Genomic DNA, 23712 nt, shown 5'->3' on the forward strand with positions numbered 1-23712 from the left:
GTACTTTTTGTCAGAATCAACTCTCTCTGAACCTAAATTTGGTTCTCTCCTTGGGCACTGCTGTACAGTCACTTTGAAATAAACAAATATGCAAACAAACCAATGAAATAAAGCAATAGGTTTCAAGTCAAAAACATAATTTTCAGCAGGATGTCAAACATGGAGAGGCAGGAAAATGAAATCAATGTCTGCCTTGGGAAATTACCACTGTTCATCCATGTGTCAAGCCAGTCCTGTGTGTGCTGTGTGGTGTTGGTGGGGGAGGGATAACTGGGCCACACACCAATAAACACAACTAGGGTGCTAGTGACCTAGACTGATGCTATCAGTCAGAGAACTGACAGAGCAGAGAGAGCGGGAGAAAGAGCACTAGTAGGCAGTGGCCTGTGTACAACATGGATCTATAAAATATCTACCAGCAAATGACGACACAATCACACGGAACAAAAGCAGCATATAATGTTGATAGATGGGGTGCACTTTTTGTTGCTAATTATAAAGATGACGGTTTTAATTGCGTTGTGAAAAAGCGATGGCATTTCACTGTGTGTGCTTAAAAAGTTAAAGACCCCTGTAGTTGAGGAGCTTCACACTTCACTTAGCCTTCTTCCCCTGATGTCATGCAAAATTCAAACTTTTCATTGCATTAACTAGCCACAGACGCATGCAAAGGTTGAACATATGTGACAGTGTAGAGGTGTTTTCTTATACAGGGCTCAGAGAATTTGTCATTGAGACAGTGAGTGGCAGCAATGGATCAATCTCATAGTCAAGCTTTTGTTAACACACTGACTCTGTCACAAGAAAAGCAGCATCTATATGCAGGCACTTAAAATCCTCCTATCCCGTAAACTGTTTTTATCATAAACTTGTATTTGCCAGTAAACACACACAAGCGGGTCAGCACACCGCTGGGAACGCAGGGTATTAAAACTGCAGTCGATTGACTCTTTTTTAGCGTTCAGCTCAGCAAAAGTAGGCAAAAAGTGCTAGCGCCCAAGCAAATCACGCCTGTTCCATGCTGTGCGGATGTGCCAGTAAACATTGCATAGTCGTCATCAGATTCAAAACTATGGAAACACGCTGCACATGCATCGCCACACATGCATGTCATGTCAGCCGGATGTCTGCTGTCTACCAGTCACTAATTTCCTTCCCTACCCCTGCTCAGGGCAAGCCAGCCACACCAGTTTTAATCCCCCAAAGCTATGCAGAAGTGCTAACATGCGAAAAGGGATTAAAGGCAAAATAAGGCTGCGTGTGCATGTGTCTCAAATATGCCTGCATTGGCAAGATTTCATACAACGGCTAGATGTAGAAGAAAATCGCTTTCATGCAAGCAGGCTGTGGGAATTTGGTCAGGATTGTTCATTTATTCCATTCCCTGTGTTTCCAAGTTGTTTGTATTTTATATTTTACATCATTTCCACGGCTTTATACTGAACTGTTGAAGAACTGTCGACCACGTGGGTATTAGAGTAACAATTATCATTCATTTTAAAACAAAAGCTGCTAGAACCACACCAGTCATTACTGCCACCAACATCTCCTCTCATGCGGTCATCTATATAAACACATGTTGACACATGTAGCACTATTTTGGAGAACTCAATCGACATCCTACCCTCAGCTCTCCTTAGTGACTGGAAGTGGACTGTGTGGGAGGACCTGTTCTGATAGAATGGGCTGTTGTGTTATTGACTTCAATTTAGAAAGTGCTGCCTGCTGCTTTTTCCCCCCTCCTTTCATAGCCGAGGCCCTGCTGGTCCCGAGCCGCAGCCTACACTCCGGGGGAAATCCCTGATTGCACTGCTACAGAAACACATTTAAGCAAGGTCGCAGGGCCTAGAGCGAAGTCAGGGTGGGGTGTGTGGGTACAGTGTGTGTTGAGGGGGTCCTTTTTCCTTTCAATCCTTCTGTGCTCTTTCCTCCATCCCAACCGTATGCTTTTTCTCGCATTACTTCCCTCCACTTTCCATGGCCATTTTGCAATAAAGTCAACAACCACTCAGGTGTCTGTTCCTCACCCTTCAGTCTTCCCTCTCTTGCATTGTCTCCTACCTGCTTCGGTGAACACCTGCTGAAGTTATTGTATTGTCGGAGGCAGCAGGTTCATTGACACCAAACATTTGACGCTGTGCTGGTTGCACTCATAGATTAGACACACTTAGCTTGGCTTCTCAAATCCCCAGTACGGGAAAGAGATGGAGGCGAAAAACAGAGGATATTACACAGGAAAAATAACTGGCTGGCAGGTGAGTAGTCACACACAAAATTCATCTCCTATACACACACACTCATACAAATGTCCTGCAGTAAATACAAATGGAATTCTTATGTCACAACAATGACCACTGACAAGTCCAGGCTTATGCCACAGGAGTTTAAAAATGAATTTCGAGATCCATTGCATCACACACATGAGGAGAAAGTTCAGATATTCTCTCAGACATGCACACACAGCAAGCTCTGAAAATTAATGGCACATCACAGACACCACAGGATATTATGAAGATTATTGTTCCAGAGGGAGCAGTCAGGCAGCAGCGCACCATCTCACGTGATCTCATGGGGCAGCAGGTGTCAACAAAATAGATACTTTGGTGAGACAACTTGCTGTGACGCTAATAATATTTTGTAGTGCAAAAAAAGCAAAGAAAAAACTAAAGGCTAAACAAGTCTGGATGAGAAAATTAGTAAACATACACGAGCTTAAAATTGTGAAATAGATATTTTTAAAAATCACCAAAAATAAATGGTTTGCATTAACCACATTTTGTTAAAAAAAAAAAAAAAAAGAAAACTTCTCACTGAGTTGCAACAAACAGCTGGGAGACAAAAACTCTGCAACTTTTAGACTGAACTGCAGGCTGTTTTCACAGGATAGATAGGAGATATGACAGGGAATATCTGGAGTATTTAAAGTCACCATTTTTTCCCCTTTTTCCAGTATTGGTAAAACTTGTGGGCATTTGGAAAAATATTGCACATGTTGATTCAACTTTCCTGTCTTCTTTCATGTTCATTTATCTTTTTTTTAATAGAGGTGCAACTGGGGTAAATCAGCCCGAAACTCCTGCAGTATGAGCACAGCCTAAAGTATACTTGAGCAGTGTGCGATTCTTGTTATTAATCTCCCATTGGGGATCAGATAGTTCATTGGAACATAGATAAAGTAAACAGGAATGAAATCCAAACGAAGCTTATTCCCTATCTCTCATCTGCTTTCCAACATTGAAAAGTCACCGGAAAGCAGTTTTGAATATTGTGTAGCGTCTGTGCCAAGATACCTGGAACAAGGCAAATTACACAGCATGATAAATAAAAAGGCTTACAAACACAGAAACATGGAACTGGAAATGATTTATTGGCATGCACAAACACAGCCCCTTTCTGTTGGACAGTGCTGCCATAATCCGGGTGTGGCCAGGTGGATCTGACGGAAATTAAAAGCTTTTTTTTTCTCCTTTCTTTTCTTCCATCTTTCTGGGTCTGTGCTGTGACAGTCCTCAGAATGGCTAATCCTTCTTTACATGAAGCTTGATGGGGATTCTGGGATTAGCAGTTTCAAAGACGAAACATGCTAAACACGGTGGCTGTTGTTTGGGAGAGGTGAATATTTTACGGCCAGTGGCATCAAAGTTGGAGAGGAGAGAAAGGTGACCACTTTGAGAATTACAAATGATCTTAAGGGAGCTAAAGTCAATTTATCACCTTGGAGATGGCATTACGGTCATCTGCAAGAAGAGGTTTTATATCAATATCTGGAGAGATCAAAGATGTTACAAGGGGCAGACTTGCCACTTAATTAATCCTGAACAGAAATCTATCAGAGAATTCCGTAACATCAAAGATGGCGGTTGTACTGCACATGCCCCACCCCTAACGCAAAAAAGCCAAATGTCACCTTTGTAACACCCGAACTAGGGAAAATCCATCCAATCATGTTGTTGCACACACTCGGGCATGGCGGTGTGAAGATGATAGATAGTACTAGTAGCAGAGAGAGTAATAGTAGTAGAAGAATAACTTTTAACATGTTTTAGGGACAAAGTCACCAAACTTTGTAAAATGTTTTATCAAGTTTGACCAATGATTCTACATATGCAGATTGTATGTCCCAAACACCTCTGAAGTTGCAGTTAAGACTTTTTCGCCTTTCATTTACAGAGGGACCTGGTCTGAAATGTGTGGCAAGACTCATCTACAAGGACTTTGGGGAGATATGTACCTTTAGAGATAAATCTAAGAGCTTTTGGCAGTGCAACATGTTTAGTCCAGTTACATTTAGCAGTAGACTTTTCTGACCAAGACGAAGAATTTGCTTAAATGCACAGTTAGTGACTGGTACAATTCACATTTTATCCAACAGAAATAATTAAGTGAACAGAGACAAGTAGACGTAATGCAAAAGTGCAACACAGGAGCATATACTGCTGCAGAGTAGCATCTCACTAGTTAGGGATTCTGTTTTGACCCATCCAAGGACATGGACGCAAATGGAGTAGAGGGAGAGGCCGATCTGAATGAAGACGGCATCTTTGCTCCCAAGGAGCTGAAAGTCCAGAAGATTTAGCTGCTCTCTCTGCAGTGAATTACTATGTTTTTACCTTCACATTGCTCAGAGAAAGAGACATCAATTTCCTACACCTGGCAGTTGGCAAGGCAACATTGTGATGAACGCACATACAGGGATGCTCCATGAATCCTAATGGGGCCAGCTGACTAATGACATGGCTGGGGCAAGGCATGGAGAGCATTGGCATATGGTGAGAAAAATATGAGAAAGAAAGGCAATTATATCAAATAAGACTCTACACAAAGTGTTAATTAGAACTGCATTATAGAAGTATTTTTAAACACCACTTAACTGAAAACGCCATTCCTAATCAGTGTGTCAAGTAATTGCGACATAAAAGGAAAAACTCCACATTCACAAGGCTCAACACTTCTATTTCCAAATGTGCACGAGGCATCTCCTCCTATCTAGCTATCTTGGCTCATGCAGATTGGGTTAACAGTGCTAACCCAACAATATCTTTCTTCTGCTTCCAGCTAACACAGCGCTAGGGCTAATCCCTGCTCTGGCAGCCAGTATGAACACAGCTCACCATAATGAAGCCCATTAGTCTGGAGACAATGGCTGCTAGCGAAGCTCAAACGCTGAATAACACAGGATGAGGGACAGAAAAAATAGGAGCAAAAATGCTCATCTTTTACTGTGTGCCTTCGGTTGCCATGACCTGATATTGCCCTCATCTAAGAGCACACAGTCTATCACACACGCGTACACAGCGAAACCTGAATGAGCAAACACAATTAACTCGAGACGGGCCTGCAAATACTAGACTAGAAGAACACTGTAGGATGTAGCAATTTAAAGTAGGAGAGTGAGGGCAAGAGAAGGCAGCAGATGACAGAGAAAGCAAGAAACAAAGAAAGAAATGGAAACGGCACAAGAGGAGCAAAAGGAAAAGAGGAGGAAAGAAAAAATGAGAAAGAAGGAAAAAGAAGAATCAGGACAAGAACAAAAGCAGCATAAAAAAATGCAAAGAGACCAAGAGAGGGAGGGGAAGAAAGACGAAAGAGGACAAGTTGAGAGTATGGGAGACAGCGAGGAAAACACAAACATAGCAAATGTATGACACAAGGACTGAAAGATTAATGGCATAGCAAATAGTCAGTTAACCCTCTGAACCCCAAAACCTGCCGACAGGTTTGACAGGCATGTTATCTCTAAAGAAAAATCACCAAAATGGCACCATTTATCAGAACTAGAAACTAAAAAGACAAAGAATCATCACATTTTTCCCAATGGTCCTAGAACTCATCATCATGTGTATTCATCATAAATCATTTGTACTTCCCAGAATCTGCAAAAAACATAAAAACATGAGGCCATTAGCCACTGACATGCAATGAACAGTGACATGACAAAAATGTAGGGATTTTTTTTTTAGCGATAGTATGTATAGTCAGTTTTTGATAACATCTGTGGCACTTGTAAGAATGTTGTACATGCTAATTCTAGCTTTATTCAGATTTTGTAAAGAAAAAAACAAGAAATTTGACTGTTTTTTCCTTTTAATATTATTTAGGGCATTATAACTACATCCTAGTGCACTGGAGGTTTTTTTTTTTTGATGATTTATGGCAAAATAACATTAATTTTCTGCACAAATGACATTGTTGAGCTCTCTCTACTTCTAGTCATGGTTGTTCCGTTTCCATAGAGGTGCAGGTTTTTATACTGCAGTGAAAATGAACCTATGGTGAACAAAATCATGAAAATGCTTGAGGTTTAGAGCTTTGTTGTGAAGTCAAAGTTTAACTAAACTAACCTGAAAGCCCTGCCTGAATTATTCAACAGAAAAATGTCACCCAACTATATTACATGAAAATGTAACACAGTGATCAATTTGGGATACTGCTGACTGAAAGGTCTCCATATTAGTACCGAGTAGAGGCTACACAAGGTCAGTGGAAGTAAACTAGCGAGACAGAGCAGGTATCAGGATGAAACAACTCATCCAACCTGGCCAGATGGAAGCCACTAATATACCCTATTGCCTATTATAATCTCTTGATACGCTTGGCATATGATTGGTGTGTGTATCTGTGTGTGTATGTGTGATGAGATAAAAATGATAAACAGAAAAAAATCCCTACCAAGCAGTTTAAGCCGTTACTGGGACACTGATAGCAGTGTGTCTGTGCAGTGTGTGTGTGTGTGTGCTACACATAATCTCTAGCAAAATTAATTCCTGGAAATTGAAATGAAAATGGGAAAGGAGCCGTCTAGTAGCCGGCCCTTTACCTCAAGGTCAGCATCATAGAGTTTGAGGTGTCTGTGGGAGTTGGTGTGTGTACGCATGTTTTAAGCACATGACTGTGGCCTTGAAAAATTGGTTTGAGACAACATTGTGCCAGAGTGGACACTGGTATGAAATAGACCACTGAGACATTACTGGATACTTAGAGGACACACACACACACACACACACACATGAATGCATAAAATTTGTAATAGCTCTCAAAGCACGAGACAAGCCCAAAAATAGTGTGCCTCTTCTCTCCTTGAGAAAATTTCTGTCTCTGTCTCTCTGACAAACACATACAGAAAACCATATGTGGATCACCGAGGGGCCCGGACTGCAAACCCTTGATCCTGGCAATAGCAGAGGCAATGACATTATCATTAGATCTATCATTCCACTGTACGTTCCTCTAATCTGATTGTCATTGCTGCTATACCATACTGCAGGTCATTCATCCAAATGGAACCACTGACTCGCACACACACATGCTAACAGACACAGGCTGCTGACCTACATTGTGACTGGCCGCAGCCCAGATTTGCCAGCACTCACCCCAGGGGATAGGTTCTGATTGCATATACCCCTTGAATATGCAGGCGGACAGGCCAACATAAAAGTAGGTCGTGCAGCACCCCCAAACTACACACGGTGCCCTCCTGGCCTGGTGCAGGGGTCGCTCCATGGAGCCTTCGGTGAGGCAGCGAGGGCAGGGGTCGCACAGCAGGCGAATGTGGTTGGCATGACAGCATGAAGGTCCCACGTATCTGACAGCTCATCAAGCAGTCATCATTCAGCAAGACCTGAAGGTAAGGCCTGACAACACTCTTCTTGTCAACATAGTTTATGTTAAACTGTGAACATATGGGACCACTGTTTGACTTGGGTGTTGGCTGCTATCCACCATGGATACACTGGCATAACCTAAACTGTAAAAGACACTCCAAATTAAACAGTTTAGTTAGGTCTGCAATTTGAGCATCAGCGTGAACCACCATTTTACAACTGACTTTAAATTCCAGTACATTGATAACTAAAAAAAAAAGGCTACTAGTTTGAAGAACCCTTTTCTGATTCACCTCCTTCCAACCATATATAAACATAAACACACTCTCAACCTGGGAAAACCTTTTTGATCATAGCGTTTGACTGACTATCAAGCCATCTTGGCCATTCCAGGCCAGGATCAAACTATAACGCAAAGGGCTGACCATTTTTACTCAGTGGAGCATTACAGAGGTTGGCAGGCCATGACCCAGGCTCCATCAGTAGGAAGAAAGCAGAGTGTCCACCAAAACACAACAACAGAGTGAGAGTAGAAAAGACAGCAGAGAGAGAAATGGATGGGATGAGGGCCAAGAGCAGAGAGCTGCCCTCACAGCGCTGGTCATGTTACAGGTCAGTGGATGATTTTGGTTAGATAGTAGTCTTGGATGGGCTGTGCTGGGTGGGTGAAACTCAACCCAAACCCATTCTGGGTCACTTGTTCATCAAATGGTGGCACACCACACCTACAGAACAGTGCACAGGTAGCACCTGACACAAACACAGTGGTGCTAGCGTGCACACTACACAGAATCAGATTTCTGTTTGCAATAACCATGCAGATAATGATAATAAAAGTCTTCATGTGCTGCTGTTGTTTTGAGAAGCGCATTTGCCACACACTCTGCATATGAATTACAACCTGTTTTTGCATAAATGTATGTGCATAATTTCATGTTATCATTTGCTCAGAGAATGCACTGAAGAAGCTGCAGTACACCTTTGATATCACTCTCCACGTGGCTGCGACGCTTCGGAATCCCTGTGGAAAGAAAAAGGAAGGAAATAGCCTTTCTTTCATAACACAAAAATCTCCCCTATACTCCTGTGGCTGCCACCTCACTGTTACATGTGCTTCATTGAAGCCCGTTCATATTCAACTGCAGTGAAGTCAAGGAGAAAGTCTGCTTGTGTGTATGTGTGTGTATAATATAGGAGTTGGCTCTATACTCCTGTGCCAGTGGGAATAACGTACTGCGCTACAGGCAGTGTGACCTTTTCTAGCTGGTATGCTTTCTCTCCTCCCTCTCTTTGTCTCTCTCTCTTTCACACGCTTACTCTCTAGCTTTTCCACAAACACACACACATCCAGCAGTACTGTCAGGGCTAGCTCTACCAACCATCAATTACCCATGCTGCTACCTAGTTTAATGGACACGAGGCTTGTACAAATCATTTGAGATAGAGGGGTGATGGGACAGTGAGGCTGTGTTTGTTTTGTCTCCTCTCCTGCAGCAGGAAGGTAAAGCATGTCTTGTTTTCTCCCATTTTCCCTCTTTAACATGACCTTTATGGCTGTGTGCTTCCAGGAGCGACAGTTTGTGCTGAAATCGAGGGTTAAGGCCTGCCTGTTTAGAGAGGTCTAACTACGTTCAAAGGCATACATGATAGAAAAGGGATGGAGAGCCTCATTTTTCTCTAGCAGCTAAAGAAATGCTTTATTTTCACTTTAATGAGTCACTCCTTAAATCCTATTCCCATCACAGTTTGAGTCAAAGTATCTGTCCAATATATGGAGTGAACAACGCAACCTAGTTCTTGCAATCTAAACTTTTAATTCCATTACGCTGAAGCAAGAGATGAGATTAAACCACACATCCTAAAGCAACAACCGGCAACACACAACGGAAGCCTTGGTGACCAATAAGCGCACACACAAGACTGTAAGACCACGTATATGAAGTCATAGCCGGCCGGAGATGAAGTTGAGTGACACAGTGACGGACAAAGAGTGAGCAGAGAAGGAAAGACAGTGAGAAGGGTGAGGGTGGAGTGGATGCGGGGATTTAATGCACATAACACTGCATCAAACCAAAGCACTGCTCGGAGCAGGATGCGTCAGCAGTCCATTCATGTTCCTCTATTTTCCACAAAAGGACAAAGCAAAAAGAATGAGAGAGGAGGAAAGAGAGAGGGCATCATGAAAGAGAGGAAAGCAGAGAATGAGAGGAACTGTGTCCCATCTGCCTGCCTTTGCCACTACAGCAATGCTGGGAAGCTTTGCCAGACTCGTTGGAATGGTTGGATTACTGCTGGGCACGAAGGGGTTAAAATCTGGTTGCTGTGGGGATGCCACTGTCCATCTTTGCCTTTTGCTTGGACGGCCTGTATATTCCCCTAAGCCACAAAAAGCCCCAGAAAGCCACAGAACAAGAGACTATGAGCATTAAAAAAGAGAGCCGAGGACAGCAGGAGCAAACTAGTTTTTGAAGAGGTAGATCTCTAAAAAGGTCTGAGTGCTTTGAGCTCACCCAACTACCTCAGGACACTGCAGAGAGCGGGAGAGAGGCAGGGAGAGAGAGAGAGAGAGAGAGAGAGAGAGGGAGAGAGAGAGAGAGAGGGAGAGAGAGAGAGAGAGAGACAGAGGGTGTGAGAGAAAGAGGGTGTGAGAGAGAAAGAGAGAGAAGAGCGAGAGAGCGAGAGAGAGACGGCGCACACTCTCTCTTTTGCTGCTACAACGGATCCTTTCCACATCGACGCTACTGTTAACGTCACGCCTGTAAGCCGCGTTTGCCCAGCGCTTGCCTTTGCTGCCTTGCTCCTCTCCCCAGTTGGACGCTGCATTACCGAGGGGGTGCTGATCACCACGAGAAGAGGAGGGGGAAAAAAAAAGAACTGGAAACAAGAAGAAAAAAGAAACAAGCCGGAGAGAGGACGGAGAAACTGTGCACCACCCCTCCTCCCTCTAACCCACCTCGATCAACCCAGCTACAATACCCCCATTCCTCCCAGCACCCCCTTCCATCCCCCACCCCACTCCCCCTCTGAAGAAATTGACGGATTATTGGGAAGTGCACGGGAGGCAGGCTGCAGCTGCTGCTGTGTGTGCTCGCTACTGCTGCTGTGTGCTTCGCAGGGATGGTGTGTGTGCGTTTGCAATTGCTGCTGTCGCCACCGCGGCTGCCGAGGCTGGAGCGTGTGGCTAGTTAAGAGGAGGAAGAAGCTAATGAAGGCAGTGTGTGTCACCTAGCCTTTTCAACCCCTGCCAAGAGCTCCTGGAGGAAAGAAAGAAAATTAAGAAAAATCAAGAGGACACGACGCCACATTGAGAGAGCAAGCAAGGAGAAGAGTGCAAGAGAGGGAGAAGGGTTGTCAGACTGACCAACCGACCAACTGATTGACTACTAAAAAGTGAACAGAGGAATACAGAGAGGAGGGGGTCTGTTTTTCTTTTTTGTCACGGCTTGTCAGCCTCCTCTCCTAACCACTGCAAACAAAAGGCAAAGAACATTGGAAAAGGACTGTGGAATTTTCATTCAATCTTCTCCAATCCCACCCCCACCTACCTCGCTCCTTTTTCATTTCTGCCGTGGGTTTTTGTGCACAAAAAATAGTGCATGTGTGTTTCTATGGTTGCCCGTACTATGGAGACTTGGGTAAGGTGTCTAGCAGGGGGATCAACTGTCGGATTCCAAGGACAAGCAAGAGAAGAGGAGCCGACAGCAAGAAGCGAGCAAGGGAGCACTGCTGCTTTGGGAGCCTGACTGGATTCATATCTACAGTCGTTTCTTTCTCTTTTTTTCCTCTTTTTTTTCTTTTTTAAATCAGCACGGAAAGGGAGAAAAACACTCACAAAGGGCCTTCGAACCTTTCTCTATGGATGTATGGATTTACAAAAGGGCTCATCTTGGTTAAGCTCTTTGGCATTGATACCTGTTCTGACAGGGCAAGTATAAAAAGGTTTTCTTTGCTGCTCTTGGATATAAATACATCTGATGCGAATACCACAGCTCTTTCTGATTGCAAAAAGGAGGGAAGCTATATATCTCAGTTCAAGGACCTGTAATAATAACTTGAGGTAGGTGTCTAGTGTTTCAACCCCTCTTTGCATCAATTTGTAACACCCTATCCTCCCCTCTGTCTTGTAATACGATTTTTGGTTGCTTAATTTATCATCATGTCCTTTTCATACACATGTTTAAGAAAAGCCAGCCCTCTCCACCCTCCCCTCTCTTTCTGCCCCTGAATACAGTTCATGGAAATAAAAGCACTACTTAACTGAGGATAGGTGAAGTCCTCTTGCGCCTTAGCAAGCACCCAAACCCGTGCTCTCCCCTTGTCATCTGCAGTTTCCTTAACCTCTTTACCCTGGTCCCCCTTAACACTACCACCAACCAACCAGCAACTTCCCCCGTCCCCAGACCCCCAAACACCAGCCCCAAACACCCCAATCCTCCCCCCCAGATGATGCTGAATTATGAACGTGCCACATCATGAGTCTCCTGGGGCGGGTAGCTGTGCATCGTGCCAGGAAAGCCGCCCTGCTCTGTGTAGTCTTCCTGATGGCGCGAGCGTGGAGCAGCGCCTCCCTGGCCTTGGCGGGGGCGGCGGTGTCTCAAGGACCCCAGGGCTGTCCACCGCAGTGTTCCTGCAGTAATCAGCAGGGGAAAGTGGTGTGCACACGACGTGGCCTCACCCGTGTGCCCCCTGGGATTCCTGCCAACACGCGACACCTCAATCTAATGGAAAACGCCATTGAGGCGGTGCAGGCTGACTCCTTCCGCCATCTGCACCACCTTGAGGTGCTCCAGCTTGGGCGAAATGCCATACGGCAGATTGAGGTGGGCGCGTTTAATGGACTTACCAGCCTCAACACATTGGAGCTGTTTGACAACAGGTTGACGGTGGTACCCAGTGGGGCCTTTGAGTACCTCTCTAAACTAAGAGAACTGTGGCTGAGGAACAACCCCATTGAGAGTATTCCCTCCTATGCCTTCAACCGGGTGCCCTCACTTATGCGACTGGACCTGGGAGAGTTAAGGAAACTGGAGTACATCTCAGAAGGAGCTTTTGAGGGCCTACAAAACCTCAAGTACCTCAACCTGGGAATGTGTAACATAAGGGGTGATATGCCAAACCTGAGTCCCCTCAAGGGCCTGGAAGAACTGGAGATCTCTGAAAATCACTTCCCAGAGATAAAGCCAGGCTCCTTCAAAGGTCTACGTGCTCTAAAAAAGCTATGGGTAATGAACTCACAAATAACAGTGATAGAGCGCAATGCTTTCGATGACCTAACTTCATTGGTGGAGCTTAATCTTGCCCATAACAATCTGAGCGCTGTGCCACATGATTTGTTCTCCCCGCTCAGGTACCTGGTGGAGCTCCACCTTCACCATAACCCATGGAACTGTGGCTGTGAGGCTGTATGGTTAGCACGCTGGCTAAGGGAGTACATCCCTACAAACTCAACTTGCTGTGGACGATGTCACTCACCTGCCACCATGAGAGGTCGACAGCTGGTTGAGGTGGACCGAGGTGAGGGCGCTGCAGTCCAGTGTTCGGCACCATTCATTGCTGATGCACCAAGGGACATAAACATCTCAGCAGGGCGAGTGGCTGAGCTTCGCTGCCGCACAGCCCTTATGTCTTCAGTGCGTTGGCTTCTACCCAATGGGACTATTCTGACACATGCCTCTGGCCACCCGAGAATATCAGTTCTAAATGATGGTACCCTTAACTTCTCCAATGTCCTGGCAGCAGACACGGGCACTTACACCTGCATGGTGTCCAATGCAGCTGGGAACTCCAATGCCTCGGCCTACCTCAATGTGAGTGCAGCTGAGCTTAACACATCCAACCTGAGTTACTTTACCACAGTGACTGTGGAGGTCTTGGGGCCAACCACTGAGATGCCCAAACCTAAAACTACCACAACCACAGCTGCAGCTGCAGGTGCTGGGGTTGCTGGAGGAGGAGGAGTAGGCCTAGGGACAACAACTACAACTGCCTCTCCATCCGTCTTTCAGCCAGTCTTCATCTCCACACCAACTGTGCTGCTGCAAAACACTGACAGTCCACCAGGCGCAGCTAAGCCATCTGTGTTGCCAGGATTGAAAGGTGCCACTGGAAAGCCAGGCAAGTCTGGCCCTAGCCTGGATGAAGTCATGAAGACCACTAAAATCATAATAGGCTGCTTTGTGGCAGTGACACTGCTGGCTGCTGTCATGCTCATCGCCTTCTACAAATTGAGAAAGCGTCACCAGCAGAGGAGCACAGTGGCAGCTGCTCGCACGGTAGAGATTATCCAGGTGGATGAGGAGGACCTTCCACCACCAGCATCTGCAGCCCAAGAGTCCGGTCTCACACTACCTGAAATCCGGGACCATAACAGCATAAACAAACTGGACTTTATCAGCCACAAGACTGACTACAGTTTTCACAAACCCAAGGCCGAATACAAACCACAGCCTGACTTTACCCTACACAAGCCGAAGGCTGAGTATACCACATATAAGCCAAATATGGACTTCAGCAGCCACAAACCCATCCCAGACTACAACACTCACAAATCTACGCCAGATTTTAGCCTTCATAGACCAAAGCCTGACTGCAGCCCATTTCGACAGGACTACAGCACTCACAAACCTAAAGCAGAATACAGCCCATTTAAACCAGACTTTGGCACTCATCCGAAAACTAAACCAGACTACAGCCCCTTCAAACCAGATTATGGTACTCATCCTAGGCAGAAAACTGACTTCAGCCCATTCAAACGAGACTATAGCACCCAGCCGAAACAGAAACATGACTACAGCCCATTGAAGTCAGACTACAACATACAATATAAACCTAAAGCTGAATACAGTCCATTCAAGCCTGACTTTGGCACTCACCCAAGACCTAAACCTGACTACAGTCCATTTAAGCCTGACTACAGCACTCAGCCTAAACCCAAAACAGACTACAATGCCCAGAGATCTAAAACAGACATTACCTACAAACCCAAGGACCATTACACCCCACATAAGACTGCAACCGATTACAGCGCCTTCAAGAGTGAATTCAGCCCCCACAAAGTGGATTACAGCGCCTTCAAGTCTGATTTTAGTCCACACACTCAGAGACCTAAACTTGATTACAGTCCACATAAAATGGACTACAGCCCCCATAAGGTGGACTACAGCACTCTAAAGCCCAAATATAACACCTATAAACCAACTGGCCATGGGGCAAAATGGACAGACAACAATGTTGGGAACTCTTTGCCTCGAACCTTGCCCAGCACCATCACAGCAATGGCTGAGCCCTTTGTCATAAAAACTCACACCAAGGAGAAGGTACAGGAGACTCAGATTTAAAAAGGCCCCCCAAAAGGCTCTCACTCTTTTCCCTAGGCCCCTAGTTCCCGTCCACCCCACTTCCACTCCCCTCTTCGTCCTTTCCTCATTAACATCATGCAATAGAATGCACAACGAAAAAAGGACAGGAACTACTTTTTTGTACAGAGTGCAAACTTTAAAAGACTGATGATTTCTTGTTGTACATGCTTATAAATAAATATATATATGGACAAACTGAAACTACCATGGGTTGGTGATAGAGAAACATATATTAAAAAGAAATTGAAACTATTTTCTAACTTGTAACTTCTATTTAAAACAATGAGTTGTTTAAGATGCTGTCTTGACTTTGACAAATGAGGGTAGTATTGTTTTAAAAGGGGCATTCTGTGTGATTTTTACACCGTGCTACAGAGAATGCAGTGATAAGAAAAAATATTTATACAGAGAAGACTTTCTTTAACAAAAACCGAAAAAAGGTCAGTGTCGATCTTTACAGGTTTATCTTGTAAAAGCACCAAGAATTTGTACTGTGCCAAATGTTATAAATGCAATAAAAAGGATTTTTGGAAGAAAAAAGGAAATATTAGAGAGAGATGTTTTTTTCCCCTTCTCTTCGTCTCCTGGCGTATACTGTAACGATCAGCCAAATGCTTTAGACACTGCAGTAAGACGCTGCAGCTATACTTTAACCCTAAGTGTGCTGAATGACTCAGGCAGAATGAATCACGGTGCAAAAGTGGATGGGGCTTTTTTAAAAATCTCTCCTCACCTTCTATTATATTCTTTACATGTAACAGAAGAGTTCGCTCAGTTTTCATCTTATACCACCAGATTGTCATGGTGTTTCATCAATGTGGGGCTGATCAAAGGCACAAATTTAATCCAATTTCTTCGAATGCCTAAAGATGTTAAAAAATGAAGCCATGGTATATCCACAGAAAACTATAGCAGCGTTATCATAACCATGTAATGACACTTGATATGCTCATTATATATGGCTTTTCAAGGATGCAAGCTAACTGTGTTATCCAACTCATTTTCTACATTACAAACTGGTATTATTCATTACGTATCTAATGAGTGAAAAAGGTGATACATTCAGGTGAAATATTGGTTGGATGTTTACATTGTCTTGCACTTTGCCAAAAAATATAGATCCTCATTTCGCTTTTCATTACATTTCCAGCTGTTGGGCCTTCATCAATCAGTATGAGGGCTTTCTATGGTGACAAATGCATTCGGGTCTTGCTATTAACAGTGCATTCTTCATTTTCAACAGTATCACCCCTCTCAATCATAATATAGCCTCACATCTCTGACTAACAAAGAAAGATAACATACAAAAGTGCATATAGAAGACCTCACCTGTAGTATTACACAGTGGAGCCAGGCTGTTTTTGCAGAACACAGTTTGTAAGACTGAAGACCAACTGGTGCTATCGTCATTATTTCTTCTGTAAGGGTTTCTCTCCTTTTCTCTATAATATGGGGACAGTGTCTCAAGCTCGATTCATTTAAATGATAAAAAGAAAGAGAAAAAGGTGTTGTGAATTACCCTGGGAGCACATTTTAGTGAAGAACGCAATAACATGCTTCAAGTGGGCAACATGTGGGTGAGAGCTGACAAAGAGAATACTACAAAAGAACTCATGGCAATGACTGAAAGCTATGTCGACTACAATCATCACAATGAGCACTACCTTTTCATTAGCCTTGAGAAAGCCAACAACTATAAAGCTAACCGAAAATACACAATACTTAGCCTGAGATGCAAGACATGATCAGATCCACTGTTACAGGCGTGTGAAGGCAAACAAAGCTTTTGCCTGGTAGTGCAGTTGACAAGACCAGTTTACATAACCAGTAAGAAGTGTAGGGAGAGTACCTGAGAGGGCCATGAGAGAAATATCTGAATTTGTCTCTCCAGCACTGTAACATTTCAACATCTGAGGGAGACGAAGTAGGAAGACAGAGGTTGACATGGTGCGTCACAAAACGAGTGTAGTAGTTAGCTGAGAAATCGTGATGTGCTCAACCTGCCGTAGGGGCCGACAGAAGAAGACAGTGACGTACTTGTAAGGGTGAAAGTCCGGCTCTGAGAAATTAGGAAATTACAAAAAGAGGAAGAAGTAAGATAGAATAAGAAATGGGGGTTAAAGGACTGCTGGGGAGGGAGAGTGAGCATACTGTGAAAGTGATTCACTTTGTATTTTTTAAATTTAGTTTTGGAGGCTGTCTTTTGCTTGGAAACAACTAATTTTGGGATAGTAAGAAAGCATTTGTTGACAAAATATGAGTTAAATTCCTTCTATTGTTCTACATTAGATCTGAGAGGGATATAATGACCACAATGAGAGAAAATTCTACAAGAGAAAAAAAGGAAAGCATAAAATGTCTTTTTTAAAAAAAATCTTTAGAGGCAGCACATTGGATTGTGTGCAATCTTAGCACCAAGGACATCTAAGGTGGAAAGGGCCAAACAAACATAGTAGAACAATGTAAAATGTTTTATTCTACCTACACACAATAGCAAACGATTATTTATGCCCAGATGTAGGTGGTGTTGCATATAAAGCTTGTCATTATTGGAGGAAAAAAACTGCATTTTTCTACCCTTGAACAAATCTAATTAGGGTAAAAATAACCTACTGCAGTTTACCCAGGGCTGTCAAAGCTGGCCACTTAGGCAAAAATCAGATGCGATCAAATCAACCGCAGCTCTCGCCAGGCTTCCTTCTTGCAAAATCTATTTATGACATGCATTTTAAATATTGACCATTTTCTACAGGTGCAAGAATGAGCTTCATGCAACCCTGTATTCATCCATATATGTCTGTTTCTTGTAACAGTAATGATTTTTTGTTGTGTGCTGGGCTACATCAGACAAGGAAGATAGAAAGAACGAGTGCTCAATAGTGCAGAAATAAAATGTGAACATCAGAAAAAAGAGAAAGATGATGAACTTAAACCTTATAGCTGGCACGACTATTACATACTGCACTGCCATTGTCACTGCTCTCACTCATACCACATGCAGCATGCCTTTATCTCCCCACTTCCCTTTGTGTACTTGTAATTTTTCTGATAACATGGCTGTGCAAAGCCGGACAACGGTCTCAAGATTGTCTCTAATGTGATACATGTGAGAGAAATGTGAAAACAAGTAGGTATCAGAATGGTGTTTCGAAATAGTGTCAGTTGGTTAGATACATTGTGACTGTCTGAAACGATGTTAGCACCATATCAGGCATCAGTCTGTCCACCGTCAGTTTGCCGGTACGACATTGCACTTTCATATGCCTCTGTGATATAGCAGCATGCCATACCATCATGTTCAGTATTCAAGTATGTTGTGCTATGTGGTGACATATTAAGCTGCACTGTGCTATACAAGCCTCTGTCGTACTATTCGGTCAAAATTGCTACAGGGTCATCAATCAGCCAATCAGCTAGCCATCCACTAAAGGGCCCGTCTCCATGGGAAACACTTTTCTCCATTCCTTCCTCCTCCACATCATGTTTTTTTTTTTTCTGTCTGTGTGCTTCATTAGCAATCATGAAGCCATTTGAAAGAGGAAGCAAGGCAAGATGAACCTATTTAACTACAGCTCACAGAGCCTAGGGAGGGAAGAAAGGGGATGGGAGATTGGAGTTAGAGGACGAAGAAGAAAAAGTGGTATAGAAATTGAGATATTGGAAAGAAAATTTAAGTGGGGTGGAAAGCATGACAGATTACTAGAAAGAAGTTATTAGGGAGCAAGCACAAGCGAGAAATTTGGTCCTAACAGAAAGCAGTCTGGGTTAGAAAAGGGAGCAGATGTAGGAGGCAAAGAGCAATGAAAAAAACTAAACAAAACAAGGCATGCATGGAGAAATGAGGCAGAGCTGAATATAGTGGCTGATGATATAAGTGTTTCTGGGAGACTAAAAGAGATAGATATGAAAACAACATGAGAGGTGAAGGGGGTGGTGAGAGGTGATTAAGGGAGAATGAGGCCATGAGGAAAATAGGAGTAGAAGAAGCAAAAAACTAAAAAAGGAAAGACAGCAAAAACTGATTAAATGAAAATGAGAAAAAGAGGTAGAGCTACCAAAACGAGGCAAAAGCAAAGCAGAACGAGTGAAAGGAAGCAAGAGCAAAGGCACTTGGGAAAGGAGTAAGCAGAGCAAATGTGATGCAAGAGTGCCAGCTACAGATGGAATGGGGGATATATAGCTTGGCCGTCATGGCTTGCATGATTGGTGAATGGCCTGGACTGCACCACAAGGAGTGTGGTGGGTATAAGGGGTGGGGGTGGGGGCATATCCAGCGGAGTGCAGCAGATAAGAAGTGCTGATACGAGAAATGGACTGGACCACTGGGGGTACTTGAGTAAGGGAGACTGGCGAATATAACAGCAGAGAGGACGAGAGGATCAAGAGGTTAGAGCAAATAGAACTGTAGGGACAATACAGAGCAGCCATGTGCATGATTTCATTGACAAACCAGCAGCAAAACACAAACATTATACTTGCTCTCCCATTCCAAATGAGTTCATTTTTAACTTAAAGGCGTTTCGCAGGACATTCTGAAACCCAATTATTTTGATGCAATCTCTTAATTAGGCTTTTTCTCTCTTGTTAATTACTATGCACTGCAGCCCAGAAGATGGCTATAATAAAATGTTATTCCATTTAAATGACCTCGACCAATATTCATTATACTCAACAGCACCAGCAATTTATCAACCAAGTCCTCAATAACATCTATTACAATGATCACTTTTAAAACATTTACTACTTGTGAAAAAGTGGCTGTATTTTAAATTGTTCTAATCCGTGTCTTTCTAGAAAAGCCGGAAAATTGTGCATGCATAATGCTTAATCCTGGGACTTTGTTTTATCAACTGATTACTCATAATTAACAACTGATTAGGGGGACTGCCGAAATATCTGCATCCCCGTTTTATGCAAGGCTGTCTGCTAAACAAGGGCACGGGCTAGGATTTCTGTGTGAACACGAGCCACTGTGCTAGTGGAGCAGAGAGGAGGCTATTCTAAGCAGGCCTGTGAGCGTGCTGCCTTGTGATTCAACATGAGTCAGGGCCAAAGAGTTGTTTGGTCCTCATGTTAAATAGAAGGGCTGCACAGGGGGCAGAGTCAAAGGTGGAGACAGCATAGATGCATAGTACTAGGCCATGCTATGTAATTCCACAGAGAGTTGGTTTAAAAGACAGGGAATATCAGCCTACTCTCCTTTACTGTTTGGTTATAATGACTAAATAAACACTATATTCTATACTGAAGATATGTTCAATAAACACTGTGTTATACATGTTAACATGATATGAATTTAACATAAAAAAAAACGTCAAGAAGGCAGACCTGAGCATGTTGTTGATGAGCAGGAGGAATAGGTAAAGACAAGTGGATGTTTGCTGAAGATTCTGACTTTGACAGTGCGAAAATTGATGCAAATAGCCATATTCAGTGACCAGCTGGTGGTACGATTTGTTGTTACTGAGGTCAACGGAGGCAGAAGAAAAATTTTCATCACAGTATACTGCTGGCAATGAGCCCAGTGCCGTTGAGGCTGTAGTATTGAATAGGTGCATGCCAACAGACGCAGATATATATACTGTGGTCAAATTCGCACAGATTCTACTGCTAAAACTGAGACTGGTTGGCAGGTGGGCTGTGAGCTATTTTTGCCATGTAGAGAACCGCTCAAGTGTGTTACTCCCAGTGAGACAGAGTTTATTGCCCTTTTGGTGGGTGAAAAACATCCCTGTGTTTTCTTAGCAGCCACAGACGATGAAGCCTCATTTTTATGATCCCGAGTTGAGGCCGAGGTGTGTGTGTGTGTGTGTGTGTGTGTGTGTGTGTGTGTGCAGTAAATCACGTCCCTTGAAAGCAGCAAACAGGGGACTGAGACATATGTGAGGTGTGGTACACGCTGAGGGATTTTTTTGTGCGCATACAAACACATTCGCAAAAAGCACACACGTACACATAAAGCAAAGAAAAAGATGAAGCCACTGACCATTAATTTCACTGCTTTTTGTTGAGATTTACGTCCTGGAGAGAAATCATGATCGCAGGCACAGCATCACCAAGGATACTGTGCTCAGGATCAGCCCTCGCTCACCCACTCACAAACATGGACACACAGAAACATGCAAACAAGACAGAGGATCCGAAGCCGCACAGTTCAAATGCATTAAATATCATCTTCTCTTGGTTGTATTAGCATGTTTCTCAATGTCATCTCGCCAACTAAAACAGTAACCATGATGCATAATTCAAAGGTATCAGGATATATTTGTGTGAAATATATGTCATCATGTAGCACATCTTCCAGCCTGCTGCAGTAGAAGCCAGGTTTTGTTATACACAATTATAAATATTAAAAAGGAATGAATTAATAGGGTCAGGACAACATCCTTTGACGACATTGCTGCTTCATTTTTCTGCTGCTCCTCAAAGACGTTTTCATCCTTTTGCTATGGAAGCAACAGCACATGTATACTGTAGCACACACACTTTGCAGAGGCGACTGGAATGACCTGTAATTTCCTCAGCCATTCAGGCATTTAGATTCATGTTCTCGTGTACAGATTGAACTACTGAACGTGCACTGATGTGACTTTCCAGACCAGTTTTTGTAGTTTCCATGGCACTCCAGCATGTTCCCATGCAAATACAGAGTCCATGAAAGACTAGAACAAGCCAATACACAATGTGGCCAAGAGAAAATCGTCGCTTTTATGCTGCATGTGCAGACTATAAGAAAAAAATCAGGACAAAGGAAGCCTTTCTTACAAAATCAGGAGACTAAAGTTTCATGCAACAAGCAGGGAAATTTGGGGGTTACTGAGGGGGATTTCAAGGATGACAATAAGTGTATCTAGGTGAGACATTTTGGTGATTGTGGAAAGGTGGAAGTGGGAATATAAAATGGCCTCCTGTGTTGCTGAAGACAGAAGGAAGGAGTAAGTGAGAAAAAACGGACAAGGGATAGAAAATTAAGTCAGGAAGGGAGCGAGAGCAACATATTATCTATGATACCCTGCCTTAGTATGGCAGAGGACAGTGGTGTCACTTGAAAAAAGATACAAATGAAAAGAAGTGGGCAAGAAAGGGAAGTAAAAAAGCAAGAGGCAAAGGGCAAGGATAAAGAACGAAGAGCTATACAGATGGGAAAGAAAGGGGAGCACTGAAAACGTGATTGCAAAAGATAAGAAGCCCCTATCTGACACTTTCAGAAGAGCTCAGCAGTCATTCTGTAGTAACTGTGGCAGCATGGATATACACTGATGTGGACTTCAAGATGACAAGCAGTGTGCAAATGTCCAAGATTTGCTGAGAAAACGTGCACTGCTGAGCACAGAATGGCAAATGAAAGCGACGTCAAGATGAAAGCTCTGATGAGCTGTGTAGAGTATCCACGGGTTGAAACGCTGTTATCATGTCGTGGCAAAATTATTCAGTCGCTGCAGCAAACTGCTGTGTGTGTGTTTAAATGTGTGTTTGTGTGTGGTCGGGTCAGCAGTGATCTTTAAAGATCAAACAAATCAATAGCCCATCTCCGTTTGCAGTGGATAACTCAAGCCTCTCTGCATTGTAGGTAGTGAGATGTTTTTTATCCCCTACTTGAGTTTTTCATCATTTAGCAGGGGATATTTAAATCATTTGCAAGGCTCTGTTAACAGATGATCTAAGTGGAATAAAATGTAGATGCCACTTCAGTCTACTCTAAACAGAAAGTAGAGGGCAAAATAAGCTCAAAAACTGTTCATGAGAGTGAGATCCAGACACTGACCCCAGCCAAGTTTTAATGGATTCCAAATTCACATTGTCTCCAAAAACGCTCACTTAACTGTTCATACCCGAAAAATTGTTAGCAGGTTTGAAACGGATGTTATTTTTAAAAATAAAAATGCCAAAATTATACCATTTATCTGAGGTACAGAGAGAACTGCCAAATATCCAACTTTCCGACAATCCTGGAACTTATCATGTGACTTTCTGTTTCATGGTGTAAATTAACAAAATCTAAGCATAAAAATTTAGATATTTTATCAGAATCACTTTATTCTACATGTGCTGTTTAAAACATTTGCCAAAAACTAATCAGATTCTGTCAAAAGCAAAAAAAAAAAAATTGCGCTTCGACTCAATGCCTGACTGACTCAGCTGTGACCAGCGGTCAAAAATTCAGGGACATTTTGGCTAAACTGGGTTGAACTGCAGCATATGTTTACAATTTGAAGACAAACTGCAAATGTAAGCAGTAAAATATCTATAGTATGTACGCCACCATTTTTACAAATATTGGTAGCACCTGTTGTAAAATCAGTAGTCAAAGAAATTCCACTTTGTTTCTTTTTCATAATTTATGGTAAAACAACCTTGACATTTTTGAGTTCTCTCTGTTTGTAGTCATGGTTGTGTTGTTTCCACAGAGAAGCAGGACTTTATTTGAGATGAAAAATGAGCCTATAGTAAGTAAAAATGTGACATTAGTAAAAGACACCAAGAAACTGACTGCTGTATAGAGGGTTAATAGCTAAACTAAGTGGGAAAAAAATATAGATGCATCTCAGGTGCACTCAGCGCAGATAGGGAGGGGAAATGAGCTCAAAAACTGTTTAAGAGGACGTGACATCCAGTCACTGACCCCAGCCAAGTTATAATGGGTTCCAAATAAACATTCCCTCCAAAAGCACTTGCTTTAAATGCGTTCCTTACTTTTTAGAAAGAATGAGTTACCTGGCTGATCTAAGGTGACATGGAAACAATAGGATTGC

At 43.1% G+C, this 23712-nt stretch overlaps 2 protein-coding genes across 2 annotated transcripts in view; one reads left to right on the forward strand and one right to left on the reverse strand.

The window, feature by feature from the left end:
• Positions 1-23712, reverse strand: part of snd1 (staphylococcal nuclease and tudor domain containing 1) — a 211730-nt gene that overhangs the window by 99098 nt on the left and 88920 nt on the right. The window lies entirely within an intron of this gene.
• On the forward strand, positions 10251-18801 carry lrrc4.1 (leucine rich repeat containing 4.1). Its single transcript, XM_023263220.3, has one exon. It carries the CDS (start codon positions 12074-12076, stop codon positions 14936-14938), a length of 2865 nt encoding a protein of 954 aa, XP_023118988.2. The 5' UTR covers positions 10251-12073; the 3' UTR covers positions 14939-18801.

This window comes from Amphiprion ocellaris, chromosome 21 (genome assembly GCF_022539595.1).
Source record: "Amphiprion ocellaris isolate individual 3 ecotype Okinawa chromosome 21, ASM2253959v1, whole genome shotgun sequence".
NCBI classification, from domain to species: Eukaryota; Metazoa; Chordata; class Actinopteri; family Pomacentridae; genus Amphiprion; species Amphiprion ocellaris.